Source organism: Dipodomys merriami, unplaced genomic scaffold, assembly GCF_024711535.1.
Source record: "Dipodomys merriami isolate MVZ:Mamm:240054 unplaced genomic scaffold, mDipMer1.0.p SCAF_4, whole genome shotgun sequence".
In the NCBI taxonomy this organism is placed as follows: Eukaryota; Metazoa; Chordata; class Mammalia; order Rodentia; family Heteromyidae; genus Dipodomys; species Dipodomys merriami.
Genome location: NW_027205603.1, coordinates 39,061,411 through 39,076,758, shown reverse-complemented (window position 1 = coordinate 39,076,758; position 15,348 = coordinate 39,061,411). Strand labels below are relative to the sequence as shown.

General features: G+C 38.8%; 1 protein-coding gene across 3 annotated transcripts in view; it reads left to right on the top strand.

The window, feature by feature from the left end:
- Positions 1-15,348, top strand: part of Pde7a (phosphodiesterase 7A) — a 92,331-nt gene that overhangs the window by 70,994 nt on the left and 5,989 nt on the right. For all 3 annotated transcript variants that reach the window (XR_011365634.1, XM_069990815.1, XM_069990816.1), the window contains exons 6-12: positions 2,316-2,411; positions 2,771-2,871; positions 6,440-6,571; positions 6,764-6,855; positions 9,760-9,904; positions 12,622-12,718; positions 13,192-13,272. Coding sequence is in view for 2 of the 3 variants with exons in the window: in XM_069990815.1 (XP_069846916.1) it covers positions 2,316-2,411; positions 2,771-2,871; positions 6,440-6,571; positions 6,764-6,855; positions 9,760-9,904; positions 12,622-12,718; positions 13,192-13,272 (744 nt within the window). In the remaining variant the exon portion in view is untranslated. The remainder of the gene's footprint in view (positions 1-2,315; positions 2,412-2,770; positions 2,872-6,439; positions 6,572-6,763; positions 6,856-9,759; positions 9,905-12,621; positions 12,719-13,191; positions 13,273-15,348) is intronic.

Below are 15,348 nucleotides of genomic sequence, written 5' to 3'. Positions count from 1 at the left end.
TCTACCCTTTGGTGATTAGTGTCCTGTTGCTTTCCGTGCCCTCACCTTAGTGTCTACAAAGGAAATGTAGTCAGCCTCTCTAGGCCTTCTTTTTTGAAAGTAGTAGAATGTCAGGTGGCCCACCTCCTTCTAGAACCAGAAAATTCTCTATACTAATTCAACCCTAATATTACTTCATTTGTTATTTCAGTGCCACCCTGCATACTTTCCAAGTTTAGCCTTATGCAAATGCTAAACAGACCATAGACTATTACTGGGTTGTTGGGACCTTTGTCATTCATTGAAACAGTTGATTGTTCTTTTCTGAATTTCACTTTTTGAAAAGTACATGTCCTACTAACCCAGGGCTCAAGATGAGCTGGCAGTATGGAGGATGGTCAGAAGGACTGCCACCAGTTACCTTGGTTACAAACTGTGCACTCCCTTTCTCTTTGAGCACTCACTTGATTTGGGTTTGTGCAGAGAGTGGCTGAATAGTCTCCAGATCAGTAGAAGTAACTAAAAATAGACGCATGGTTAGCTACCCACCTTTAATATTAAGAGTTCATATATGTGTTCCCTTATTTGGACGTTACAGGCATTCTCTACTTGAAAAGATACTATTGATAACATATGGACAGGAAGATATTCTTTCAGCTTGCCAAATTGTAGTTACAGTGGATTTTCTTTAAAAAACTGGTTAGTCTAAAATGAATTCTGATAGCTTGTATTCATGGTATCCAAGTATATAGTTTTCCATTCTTATGGGGCCATTGCTTTCTTGTATTTCCTACTCTGGAATTTTCCCAAATGATCCACAGGAGGAGATGGAGAAGAGGAGGAGGAGGAAGAGAAGGAGGCAAGATTCAGTGATTTATGCTAAGACAAATGGTCTCAGCTTATCAGCTCCAAAGAGGGAATTTGTAGATATATTTGATGTTCCTTTTAAGGGATATGAGATGAAGAGTTAGCAAAATATAGTTTGTTGCTCCAGAAAGCCACCTGGTTCATATGATGAGGACATTAGTGGCTAGCCAAGATTGTGGTGGCAGTACTCATTGAGGGCTACTTTCTAAAAGCTGTTAAGGGTCATCATATCTCACAGCCCTATATTTTGGTATATTTTTATAAAGTAGTTTTTCTAGAAATACAGTCTATGCTTAAAGAAGGGGAAACTTGAAGTCTTTGGGGATTTTTGGTTGTTGGTGGTGGTAGTGATGTTTTGTTTTCAGATTTTTTTGGCAGCACTGGGATTTGAATTCAGAGCCTTGCACTTGTTAGACTGGCACTTAGTGCTGTGCACACCTCTAGCTCTTGGGCGTGTGTGTGTGTGTGTGTGTGTGTGTGTTTGGGCGTGTGTGTATGTGTGTGTGTGTGTGTGTGTGTGTGTGTGTGTCGCTTGAACTCAGAGGTTGGATTCTGTCCCTGAACTTCTTATGCGTAAGACTTGTGCTCTACTACTTAAACCACAGCTCCACTTCCAGTTTTGTTTGTTCTTTTGTTTTTGTTTATTTGGTAGTTTAGTGGAGATAAGAGTGTTACAGACTTTCCTGCCGAGGCTAGCTTCAAACCACAATTCTCAGATCTTAGCTCCTGAGCAGCTAGGATTACAGGTATGAGCCTCTAGTACCTGTCTGGGCTTGTTGAACTGTGAGACTGTGGAGAAAGAGGCTTATATGTGAAGTGTGTTCGAGTTTAAGGGGAGTTAAAAGTCTTGAAAATAGGTATTTTTAAAAGTGAAGGAACCATTTAAGTAGAAAAACATGGTAAGATTTCTGGGCATGAATTTATAGTGATGGAGTTCTGCCTGGTTTTGTGATAACCACATCTCCAGCAGCTCTGAGAAGTATGGAAAAGGCAAGTAATTGAGCTTTATGTTGTGATCCTGAGACTCTAGATCCCTTCTAGGCCTGTACTGGTCAGAAGAAACACAACCCCCATCCAACAAGTTCTCAGCCAAGACCAGAAAGTAGACGAGATGTAGAAGTTAACTACAGCTATGTTTTTAGTCCTTTAGAAAGCTCATTAGCTTATTCAGTGAGGGTCAGTTTCCAAAGTTTTCTTCAAATTGTAATTATTTGGGTACCTCCTTGCAAAAATAGAAAAAATGTTCTTCTTTCAGTTCCTTGTTTACAGAAAACTGAAACCATGCAAATTTATTTTTTCCTTTGAGTAGAACAAAGATGTTAACATTTAAAATCCCTAATAAGATGAAAATTTTAAGTAGACCAAATATAAAAGTGGGTATTTTTTCATGTTTTATATTCTGATGGAAGCACAGTATAATCATATACCTTATATTTCTTACTAATGTGGTATCTTTTCTTTCTTTTTAGGAAATAGTCTAGTAAACTTAACCTTTCATTTATTTAGTCTTCATGGACTAATTGAATACTTCCATTTAGATATGATGAAACTTCGTCGATTTTTAGGTAAGTGATTCTAACCCATGTAACAGACACAAGGTTTATACATCTTGTTTTATAACAAGCCACTCTGATTCATAGCTTAAAACACACATAAAACATTTTGGTCCATGATAGACTGCATATGGTGGTAGTTTCAGAAGTGCCACATAGTTATCCTGGATGATGAAACATCTGACAGTACGTTTCTCCAAATGTATCCTGTCGACTGTACATGTGCATTGAGAGGTGACTGTCATGACAATTTCTGAATCAGCTGAGCACTATATAGAAAGGATGAGGGGCAAACTCGTAATTAGCAGAAGGTTTGTACTGGCATACGTCACACATTGTAGTAATATGGGAATTTTTTTCCTTTGATACAGTTATGATTCAAGAAGATTATCACAGTCAGAATCCTTACCACAATGCAGTCCATGCTGCAGATGTTACTCAGGCCATGCACTGTTACTTAAGGGAACCGAAGGTAAGAGCTGAGTTTACTATAGGTGAAAATCAAAAGAACATTTCTTTGGATTTGCTTTAGAAAACTTTTCTTAAGTTAGTAATTTGACTCGAGATCAGAAGCTTTTTTCATAAGGATGATCCAGCTTCACTAAATTTCCAAATATAGCTATACTTGTAAGTGGAATAAATAGAAGATTGGGGTGATTGTTGGGAAAGAGTCTGGAGAAGCCCAGGCATGGCCTACGTCTCTAGGAACTGGAAGCACTTTGAAGATGTTTGGCACTTACCCAGAGTACTATACTATAATTCACCAAATGAATTGGAAGTTATAAAAGGGAATCTAGAGCCTTGAGAAATTTATCCTGGCCCTAGTTTGAAAATAAATCTAAGATAAGAAGCATAAATACCTGGCAGGAGCTGTTCAGTGCTCTGCGGAAGAGTGTGGTAGTCTTGGAGGGGGAGAAAAGTGGACAGTTTGTTTGCAACATGTCTTGGGAATTAAGAATGAACAGAAGTCACATTTAAATGTAGCTTGAGGTCTGAGTCAAGCAGAAAAGGTCAGATAAGTTGTTGTTAGGGAAATGAACCCTAAGATATGTATTCAAATGTTTTTTTCTTTCATGTGATTGTTTCTAACACATTTATAAGATTATTTCTTTGTTGCTTTGTATGTCACTTCCCCATGGTATAACTCCTGCTTTCACTGTATTTGATATTGTTATAATTTGTGGAGGGGAAGAGAAAAAACTAATTGTTTAAATAGGGATACAGTTGGATCCATTGCAACAATGAGATGTACAAGTCGTTATATCGAAAACGAACTTTACAACTTTGGAGTGGGGGGGAGGAGGGTTGGGTAGGGGGAAAAGAGGAGGATGGGAAGGGATGGGAAGGGGAAACAAAGGAGGAGGCTACAATGCTTGATAAGAAATGTACTCATTATCTTGCCCATGTAATTATAACCCCTCTATACAGAATTTTCACAATTAAAAAAAAGAAAAAAAACTTTAAAAAAATGTAGCTTGAGGAATGAATTAGAAAATTCAGTGAAGACTGATTGAGGCATTTGAGTACAAAGGAGAAGTATCCCAAATGAAGAGGACTATAGGAAGGAGTGAACTTTGGAGTAGGGCTGGTAGAGATGGGTTTCATTTTGTGCATGTGGAGTTAAATGTGTTTGTGTGTTGTCCAAATGGAAATGTTTACTAGAGAATTGGGAAAGAGACTCAAATGTAGAAGAGGAATTAGTGGTGAGAATCATCAGTTGTAGATGTTATTGAAAGCCATCTTTTTCCATGTATGTCTCCTATTCCCAACTTCTCAAATTGCCTCTGCCTACCCTTAGCACCACTTTATAATGATACTCATTCTGGGTCATCATCTGACTAGATGGCAGGAGGGAAGCAGGCTAAGTTGGTTTAGGCCAACTGATTATATAACTGGAGACAAAGCTAGTCATTTGATTGATTGATTGATTGATTGATTGATTGTAGTGCTAAGGTTCAAACCTTAGGCTTTGCCTATATGGTCAGCAGGCATGGTACCCCTGAGCTAAGTCTTCAGTCTTCATCTGATCTTCTTAAGAGTTCATGGGATAAGAGAAAATGCTTGATCACATTACTATATGTATCATGACTTATTTTTTGTCTCATTTTAATTTTTTTATTTTTTTAAAAATTTTATTGTGGGCTGGGAAGGTGGCTCAGTGGTAGAGCACTTGCCTTGCATGCCTGAGGCCCTGGGTTCGATTCCTCAGCACCACATAAGCAAAAAGAAAAAAGCCGGAAGTGGCGCTGTGGCTCAAGTAGTACAGTGCTAGCCTTGAGCTGAAGAGCTGAGGGACAGTGCCCAGGCCCAGAGTTCAGGCCCCACAACAGGACCAAAAAAAAAAAAAAATTATTGTAGCTGGGCACCGGGGCTCATACCTGTAATCCTAGCTACTCAGGAAGCTGAGATCTGAGGATCATGATTCCAAGCCAGCCCAGGCAGGAAAGCCCTTGACACTCTTATCTCCAATAACCACTAGAAAACCGGAAGTGGTGCTGTGGCTTAAGCAGTAGAGTGCTTGCCTTGAGCAGGAACAGAGCCCAGGCCCAGAGTTCAAGTCCCACAACTGAAAAAAAAAATTATTGTAAAGGTGATGTACAGATGGGTTACAGTTATATAAGTCAGGTAATGAGTGTTTCCTTTTGAACAGTGTCACCTACTCTCTCATTCTCTCCCAGCAATTTTTCCTCTCCCATCTCCTTTCTCCACCACGTTGTAACATAGTTGATTTCCAGCATAGTGTCTGTGAATATCACTGAATTAGTTTACCCTTTGTCCCACCATTTCTGTGCTCCCCCTTCCCCTTCCCAAATCAAAGTTAAGAGTCTCAAGAACTTTTCTGCCCAGGCTGGCTTCAAACCTTAATCCTCAGACCTCAGCCTCCTTAGTAGTTAGGATTGCAGGCATGAGCTTAGACAATTTTTTTTTTTAACTGAGATAAACATTGCCTGGCTCAGACAATTTTTTAAAACTGAGATAAACATAACACAGGTGGTAGAGAAAGATCATCCATTATGGCATATGGAGGAAATAATGAATTTGAATCAAAACATGTTTATCTCCTATTTTAACTTTCAGTTTTTGTCTTCGCTTTATAAAATACAATCAATATAGTTAAAGAATCTTGTGCTAGTGGAATGTGCTCACATTTTTTCACTGTTAAATCACAAGATCATAGAAGTTCAAGGAGCATCATCCTAATTATAAACCCAACTAAAAGCATGCTCAGAGAGTGTTGTGGCAGGATGTGTCAAGTGCCTTGGGAACAGAAATCAGTCCTTTGTTGGAGACAGGTCTGGAAGAGAGAACAAGAAGGGTGGGTCAGTGGAGGTGGGCCTTATAGGATATGTAGAAGTTATTAGAAAAAAGAGATGATTCATAATAGATTCCAGGTAACTTTTTTAATCTGGAAAATTTTAATCAGCTACTAACAAGCTTGTATTGTGGTTATTTTTTTAATCCAATACTCTCAGTAATAATTATTGGGAATGAGATTGTAATTACTAGTTAACAAGAGTCTTTCTGACATAACAATGTTGTGAACATTGTTCTGAATGTATCTATCCATCGGAGAGGATTTTATTGCACTAAAATATTTATGCCAACAAGGAGCCTCCTTAAGCATTGGGGCTACAGCATGGTCTTGCATTTTAGATTGTGCTATTGACATTTAATGACCAATTTGTTGAAAAATAACGCCTTCAGTATTACAGGTTTAAAGTTGTTGTTTCTCAAAAACAATGACTTCTACTTTGGTTGACATTTTAGTTAAGTGTGTTAAAAATGAAGCAGTGTCAGGATGAGCTCTGTAGCTCATTGGGGACCAGGACACTGTAACATCATGTCCACCCCAGTGTCCTGATTGAAACCAGTCCTGCAGACACTGGATGGTGTTCATGAACAGTCCACCTGAACATTTGCCAAGAAGGGAGAAAATACACTCCAAACTACCATTGGCTGCAAATTCAAAACTGTACTAGTTGTATGGAGTTTATTTCTGCTATTCCTGCGACTTATTATATTCTCTTGTCCCACTTTAGCTTGCCAATTCTGTAACTCCTTGGGATATCTTGCTGAGCTTAATTGCAGCTGCCACTCATGATCTGGATCATCCAGGTGTCAATCAACCTTTCCTTATTAAAACTAATCATTACTTGGCAACTTTATACAAGGTGAGTGCAATTTCACAATCAAAGTTTAATATTTGTGTTCTAGAGTAAGTACTTCATGTTTTGAGGAAATAATGAGAATGCTATTCTCATTGGATGCTAGAATTTCAACCACATTTAATATAACTGACAAATAATTCTTTATGTTTGCAAAGAGACCTGCTGCTAAATAACTAAGAAACATGCTTTTTGTAGAATACCTCAGTACTGGAAAATCACCACTGGAGATCTGCAGTGGGCTTGTTGAGAGAATCTGGTTTATTCTCACATTTGCCATTAGAAAGCAGGTAAGTTGCCTTAGACAAATTTAATTTGCTATCAGCTATGGATATTAAATCTGCAAAGTAATTTATAAAGTTTTTAAAACGATGTTACTTTAAATCATATTCCATTGGCTAGAGGAATGGCTCAAGTGAGAGAGTGCCTGCTTAGCAAAGGTAAGATCTTGAGTTCAAATCTCAGTACATCCAAAAAAAATTTTTTTAATGGGCTGGGGATGTGGCTTAGTGATAGAATACTTGTCAAACATAAGCTGTGTTCCAGTTTTCATTTTTTTGTTCAACTGAGTAGATAAGTTATCTTGTTTAAAGTTTCTGTTTAATTTTACTTTTTAGACCTATTCTTTGTTCAGTCAATAGTATTTTAGTAATGCTTATTTTTATGAAAGACATTCTGTAGATTTGAGTATTATAAGAAGTTTACTCCAAATACACAGTAGCTTAGTCCCAGTTTACTATTAATTTACATAAACAGTTATTACTTAATTCTACTTTGTACTCCACTGAATAAAGCTTTCATAAAATGTAGGTTAAAGGGTAAATTACCTAAAAAGTAATCTGGGCTTTGGTGGCTCATACCTACCTATAATCATAGCTACTCAGGAAGCTGAGATCTGAGGGTTGAGGTTCAAAGCCAGCCCAGACAGGAAAGTTTGTAAGGCTCTTATCTCCAATTAACTACCAAAAAGCCAAAAATGGTCTTGTGGTTCAAAGTGGTAGAACACTAGCCTTAAGCATGAAAGCTCAAAGACAGTGTCCAGGATGTGTTTAAAAAAAAAAAAAAGAGGTAAACAATCTCTGTAATAGGTATTCATTAAAATCTGTCTCAAGCCTTTTCCAAAATCCATAAGAAAAAGGTTTCAATCCTTCAAAGCAAAGTGCTCCAGGTACTTTTGGAGATAGAACAAACTAATAAGTGAAAAGAACACCATGAAGAAATACTTTAGAAACAGTTCTGTTGAGCTGGATATTTGAAGGCCTGCTAGAAGTCGAGAGAGGACACTTGCCTTTGCTGCCATGTGCTCCACAAACACGGAGCTTAGAGAAGGTACACTGCAGAAAATGTGTAAATGGAGGTAACCCAGCCTCTTCATGGAATATGGTGAGGTCTAATGTGCTTGAGAATGAAAGTTTATACCCATCATTCTTTCATTTTCCCTTTTATGTAAAACTACTTTTTTAAGTGTTTTGTGCCAGGTGCTGGTGGCTCACGCCTGTAATCCTAACTACTCAGGAGGCTGATATCTGAGGATCATGGTTCAAAGCCAGCCCGGGCAGGAAAGTCCATGAGACTCTTATCTCTAATAAACCACTCAGAAACCCAGAAGTGGTACTATGGCCCAAGTGATAGAATACTAGCCTTGAGCTGAAGAGCTGAGGGACAGTGCCAAGGCCCAGAGTTCAAGATGACTAACCAAAAAAATAACTATTTTGTGTGATTAGTAGAAGAAAAAAGCTAGACTTTTTACCTTTTTTACATCTTCATTCATTGAAGTGTGACAGCACTTCTGGTACATAAACCATTCCTTGATGTGGTAGCAATGTAATAACCATGTAGTATTTGTACATATACTTTTAAAAAATTAAGGCAGATTAAAATGTTTGCTTCCTTATTCCCTTTTGTTTGCATTTCATGACATAAGGAATACTGCTTACTGGCCATTCCTTTATAGTCATTTATGATTTGTTATTTAATACAGAATAATGTGAATGGCTTAATCTATTTAACAACTCTTTATCGGTTATTATGTAAAGATATGCTTGCTATGGTTTGTTAAATCAAAGGCAGGCAGTTTTTAATGATGTTTGTGTTAAATGTTAGCTTTCTCCTTCCAGAATATTCAGATATTCTTTTTTTTTTTGCCGGTCATGGGGCCTGAACTCTGGGTCTGGGCGCTGTCCCTCAGCTCTTCAGCTCAAGGCTAGTGCTCTACCACTGGAGCCACAGCGCCACTTCTGGCTTTTTCTGTTTATGTGGTGCTGAGGAATCGAACCCAGGGCCTCATGCTTGCAAGGCATGCACTCTACCGCTGAGCCACCTTCCCAGCCCCTCAGATATTCTTATACATATGATTGATTCTTGAATTTGACCATGAAAATGTGATTGAATTACATTGTTTCTTGCAATTTCATCAGACACCTAGTCAAAATATCTAAAGTGATCAAATTCTCTTACGGGCTAGTGTTCTCTTTGAGTCTTGCTTTTGCCTTACAGGAACCAAAGTGTTTTACCCTCAGCAATAGAAAATCTTAGGAAAGAATTTTATCCAAAAAACATAACACACAAAAAAAGAAAAGAGAGAAAAAAGACAGGCACCAGTGGCTCATACCTGTAACCCTAGCTACTCAGAAGGTTGAGATCTGAGGATCAAAGTACAAAGCCAAGGAAGGAAAGTCCGTGACACTCTTACATATGGTTAAACACCCAAAAAGCTAGAAGTGCCATACCAATGTTATTTTCTACCATGATTGACAAAATGAAGAACTGCCTTTTGTGACATTTGTGTATTGATATTTTCTTACAAAATCTATGGATTATTTTAATAGTTTTTAATGCATTCATTAAAAATTACCTTACTTCTTGTTGCTGTTGGTGGAGGGGCAGTCCTTGAGCTTTTTTGCTCTACCAGTTTGAGCCACAGCTCTACTTCCAGTTTTTTGATGGCTAATTGAAGAGTCTCAAGGGACTTTGCCTGCCCAGGCTGGCTTTGAACTTCCATCCTCAGATCTCAGCCTCCTGAATAGCTAGGATTACAGGTGGGAGCCACCAGAGCCTAGCTTTTTAAAATTACTTTTATTTTAAGTTGAATGGCAGCATCTAGGGGCTCTCCAAAGCTTTCTGAATATTAAGGGAAAATATCAAGAATTATTGAATGGAAAGTTTTATTCCTCTTTATATTTCTCTCATTTCAGGCAACAAATGGAGACTCAGATTGGTGCTTTGATACTTGCCACAGACATCAGTAGGCAGAACGAGTACCTGTCATTGTTCAGGTCCCATTTGGATAGAGGTGACCTACGCCTAGATGATGGCAGGCATAGACATTTGGTTTTACAGGTACAATGGAGGGCTGGGAAGGTGGCTCAGTGGTAGAGTGCATGCCTTGCATGCATGAGGCCCTGCGTTCGATTCCTCAGCACCACATGAGCAGAAAAGGCCGGAAGTGGTTCTGGCTCAAGTGGTAGAGCTCTGGTCTTGAGCTGAGGAGTGGAGGGACAGTGTTCAGGCCCAGGGTTCAGGCCCATGACTGACCAAAACCAAAAAAACAAAAACAGGTACAATGGAGCTTGAGGGGGTTCTGTTTGTATAGTAAATCATGTGACTAGTGGGATAAAATTAAATAGAGTAGCATAGGTCTTCAGGGTAGTTAAATCTGGAGCAAAATCTGGGAAGTTCCTCAGATTAGCATCTTCATTTTCCAGAAAAAATGCACTAGCGAGTTGGCCACTTCATACTCAGGATTTCTTTTTTTTTTTTTTTTTTTTTTTTTTTTTTTTTTTTTTAATTGTATTTTATTTTATTTGAGAACATACTGTACAGAGGGGCTACAATTACATGGGCAGAATAATGCATACATTTCTTACCAAGCATTGCAGCCTCCTCCTTTGTTTACCCTTCACTTCCCTTCCCTGCCTCCCCCCTCCCCCCACCCAATTTTACCCCCCTCCCCCCACCCAATTATACCCCCCTCCCCCCCCCCACACCGAAATTGTAAAGCTGGTTTTGACATGACATTTTGTACTTCTCATTGTTGCAACAGGTCCACCTGAATCCTTAAACGATTTGTTTGTCCCCATCTCCTCCACATGATATACTGATATCAAATATAGTGAAAGCGGGGGTTACACTGTGGGGGAGGGACATACAAAGCAATAAAGGAATAATCTTATAAATGCATTAGAAATACATGCATGAAAGAAACGAAAACATTAAAATACATATTTAAGGGTTCATTTTCCTAACATCACATTATCTGGCCTTTTCCGCTTGACTCATACCTATACTAGATATTGCAAATAAGGGAAACCATGGGACCTATGCTTCTTTGGGCCTGGCTTACTTCACTTAATATAATTTTTTCCAAACCTTTCCATTTCCTAACAAATGGGGAAATGTCATTCTTTCTGATGGAGGCATAGAATTCCATTGTGTATATATACCACATTTTCTTGATCCATTCATCTACTGAGGGGCATCTGGGTTGGTTCCATATCTTAGCTATGGTAAATAATGCTGCAATAAACATAGTTGTGCTGGTAGCTTTAGTGTGGTCTTGTTTGTAAACATTTGGGTAAATGCCCAAAAGTGGGATTGCTGGATCATAGGGGAGATCTATGTGAAGTCTTTTGAGGAACCTCCATACTGCTTTCCAAAGTGGTTGAACAAGTTTACATTCCCACCAACAATGAAGTAAGGTTCCTTTCTGTCCACATCCCCTCCAGCATCTGTTGTTATTAGAGTTCTTGATTTTTGCTGTTCTAACTGGAGTGAGGTGATATCTCAATGTTGTTTTGATTTGCATTTCTTTTATGGCTAGGGATGTTGAACATTTCTTCATGTGTCTATTGGCCATCCTTCTTTCTTCTTCAGAGAAGTTTCTCTTTAAGTCTTTCGCCCACTTATTTATTGGGCAGTTGTTTCTTTGAGGATTTGTTGTTGGGTGGTTTAATTTTTTGAGTTCCAAGTATATTTTAGATATGAGACCCTTGTCTGTTGTATGGCTAGTAAAGATCTTCTCCCAATCGGTGGGCTTTCTATTGATCTTGCCAGCTATGTCATTTGCCCTGCAGAAGCTCTGCAATCTTATGCAATCCCATTTGTCCAACCTTTCTTTGATTTGTTGTGCTTCCGGGTCTCTATTCAGAAAATTTCGACCTGAGCCAAGGAGACCTAGGGTTTCTCCTATTCCATCCTGTAATGTTTTCAGAGTGTCTGCTTTGCATACTCAGGATTTCTAACTCTAATTGAAATAAACTCTATTTGTTTTGTGTAGTGCTGGAGATTGAATTTAAGGCTTGAAGCTTGCTAGGTACTTGAGTCTTGCCACACTGTCATACTTGAAATTTCTAAAAAAAAACAAAAACTTCTTTAGGATTAGGATACTTATCAATGAGTGGCATTTTATTCTAATGAAAAGCAGAAAAAAGGGGGTTATTTCTATTTTATTTATATTTTGTGGTTAATCCAGTTATTGTGTTGGTTATTTGGGATTATCAAACGGGTAATGTTAGTAGTTTTACAATATCCTTATTGGCATTTCTGCAGAAATAATTTGTAGGGCTGGGTGATATGACTGTAATGCTAGTTACTTAGGAAGCAGATTGGGAGGATTGTGGTTTGAGGCCAGCCAGGGCAAAAAGGTACCAAGATTCTCCCTTTCCCCATCTCAGTTAACCAGCTGACATGATGGGATATATTGTGATACCAGGTGAGTGGGAGTGGGGGAGGAGTGAGGGGTGTAGATCTGAAAAATAACCTAAAACACAAAGTGCTAGATTATGGTTCAAGTGGAGGTCCTAAATTCAAGCTCCAGGAGAGCCAAAAAAAAGGGAGGATAGATCTAACAGCCTCTTGTGATTAATATACACTGTTGCAGTCTTTTCTTTGTCCTTTGTGGGGACTGAGCTCAGGATCCCATTCATCTTCACATGTTCTACCTACACCCCCAGCTATTTTTTTTAAGGTATTCTTTTTCCCATTATTACGTTTAAACTTGGGTTTAACTGAATGAAACTGGACTTTTTTTTAACACAGTTTTACATTTTGTTTGCTAGATGGCTTTGAAATGTGCTGATATCTGTAACCCATGTCGGACCTGGGAATTAAGCAAGCAGTGGAGTGAAAAAGTAACAGAGGAATTCTTCCACCAAGGCAAGTTATGATATCGAGTGCTAGTTCACCTGTTCACTTCATGTTTTAGCACCACATAGATCAAGTGAGGAGTCAGCTATGTATAAGAGCCTCACAGTAGATATTTGGTATTTTTAGCAACAATCCACAGTAGATGCACATATACTGATTGGGCATCTCTTTTGAAAATTAGTAGTACTGTTTTGGAGTGATCAAAGAAATACACATTCATGAGTATACATAGAGTAGTCTGGAAACATTACTGCACAGAAAGATTTTCCTGAACTTGCTCCATGCCTTCTCCTGTGTGGAGGACATTGCCATATGAACAGATAAAAAGCTAAGATCTAAGCATCTTCATTTAAAATAGTCAATTGAAAAACTGTCTTGTCATGAGGATTATATATGTCCTTCTAAGGAATTTTCAGGCATGATAATTATATATATTTAACCAACAGATGATATATATCAACAACTCTTTTCTTAATTTATAGGCGATATAGAAAAGAAGTATCATTTGGGTGTGAGTCCACTTTGTGATCGTCAGACTGAATCTATTGCCAACATTCAGATTGGTAACTATTCATGTTTAAATATCTCTGGTTAGAAAAGTACCACTCATTCCAGTTTTATCAAGGGAAACATTAAAATAGGAGGTGGTGAAATTATGCTCATTTAGCTAGGCATAGTGGCACATGCTTGTAATTCCAGCATTTGGGGAGCTGTCTCAAAACACACATACACACAAAATAAAAAATAGGCTCATTTCTAAGATTTACAAAATGTTCGCCTTGTTTCCTCTTGTTACAACTACTAAGCTTTACTAGTCCTTTCTACCTTTTAGACTTCTTGAAGTCCCAGCTCAAATGTCACTCTCCCAGAAGCTGCCCTCCCTCTCCAGTGTCCATAGGTGCCTTCTCATAAGTGTGTCATAGGTGTCGCTCATAGCCATGCCTTTGGTATAAGTTGCTGGACTGTTTACTGAGGGAACTAATACCTACAAAGTATAATGGGTTCTGTGACTGACCCACGGCAGCTGTAGAATAGTATAGGGAAGACTGACGGCGATGAGTATATTGGGATTTGGCTGTACAATAGGGAACCATGGGGGAAGTAGCTTAAGAAGTTGAAGGGGTTGTAATTTTAGTAGCTGTGTAGTAGCTGTAGTAGCCTTTTGAGCGTTAGGTTAAAGATAGTGAAATGTGTATGCCAGCTTCAGAAATGTAAGAAATAGCATAATCATGTGGCATAATTCTCTGAAGGACCATGCTGTAGCATTGGAAATAGAAAAATTCTTACATTGTGACTGCAAAGCACCCTCAAGTGGAAGAGAGTGGGTAATGACTGGTTTGAGTACAGAGGTATAGGCAAGGGGAAGAGGAGGGGATGTGAGCACCAGGACAGCCCAGCCTGCCCAGGCTGAGGTTATAACGCAGAGGTATATTTTTCTCAGGGGGAGAAGAGAATGGGGGAGGATAATGAAACAGTTAAGAAATAGATGTTTTTATTCTCAAGTAGAATGAAAAAGAATATATGAATTAGGGGCGAAAATTTTGAAAGTTGACAAATGGGTCATTATATATGCTCTAATGTGTGTGTGTGTGTGTGTGTGTGTGTGTGTGTTCCTAGAGTTTTCACTTAGGACTTGAGCCATGCTTCCCGCCCACTCTAGCTTATGTCTCTTTGCCTGAGTAAATTATTCCCTAGTTTTGTAAGAGAACTTGGGAGTGAGATCTCTGCCTCCTCAGATTGGAACTTGGGGCCTTATAGGCTGCTCTGCGGGTGCTATGCTACTTGAGCCATATTTCCAGCCTGACTTTGCTAGTTATATCGGAGGTAGAGTCTCTAGGACTTATTCTGCCAGGCTGACTGTAAATAGCCATCCTCTGAATCTCAGCCTCAATAACTGGGGTAATAGGGATGAGCCACCAGTGTCTGGCTGCAAGTATGACTTTTTTTTTTCAATGGCAAGTTTTATGAAGAAACATTATTAAACTGTCTCAAAGTAGATGGCTTGTCAGTATTGGACAGTTATAGAACAAGTGGTCACGGTGACAGAAATAGATGTGATGATGGCAGTTGATTTGTACTGATTCCTCATAATAATGGTAAGGAGACAGTATTACTTCATGTTCCCTTTTCCAGATACTTTGCCCAAATGGTAACAGGTTCTGGTGTTGAGTTTCTGATGATTCTTTCTGACCAGAGAGTCCAGCCTCTTCTCTACACTAAGCTGTGATTTTTCAGAGCCAGAAATACAAGCTATATTTAGTTGATATACTCTCATTCCTTAATAGGAATACAAGTTTTGTTGAACAAGTGCTGGGTTTGACCAGGCATTTGGCAGGGCATCCTATGGAACCTGGGTATGTAGGGCTAGGGGAACTTGGGGAGGGGGGGTGACAAGTGCTTGAACAGTTGTGTTTGAGGTCCTAAGAAGTATAGCACTGCCTCCAGGAACATGCTACACACTTGTGACCAGGTTCTTGCCTGTACATTTCCATTAGTTACTTAAAACCTGAATAAAAGTGTAGATTACCATAGAAATAGAGGTGACTGACAGCTAACTTGGTTGAACAACTAACTTGTTTGACTTAGAGGTAGCATCCCCCAAAATCTTAAAACCTGTTGGACCCGTGTGATCAATCTCG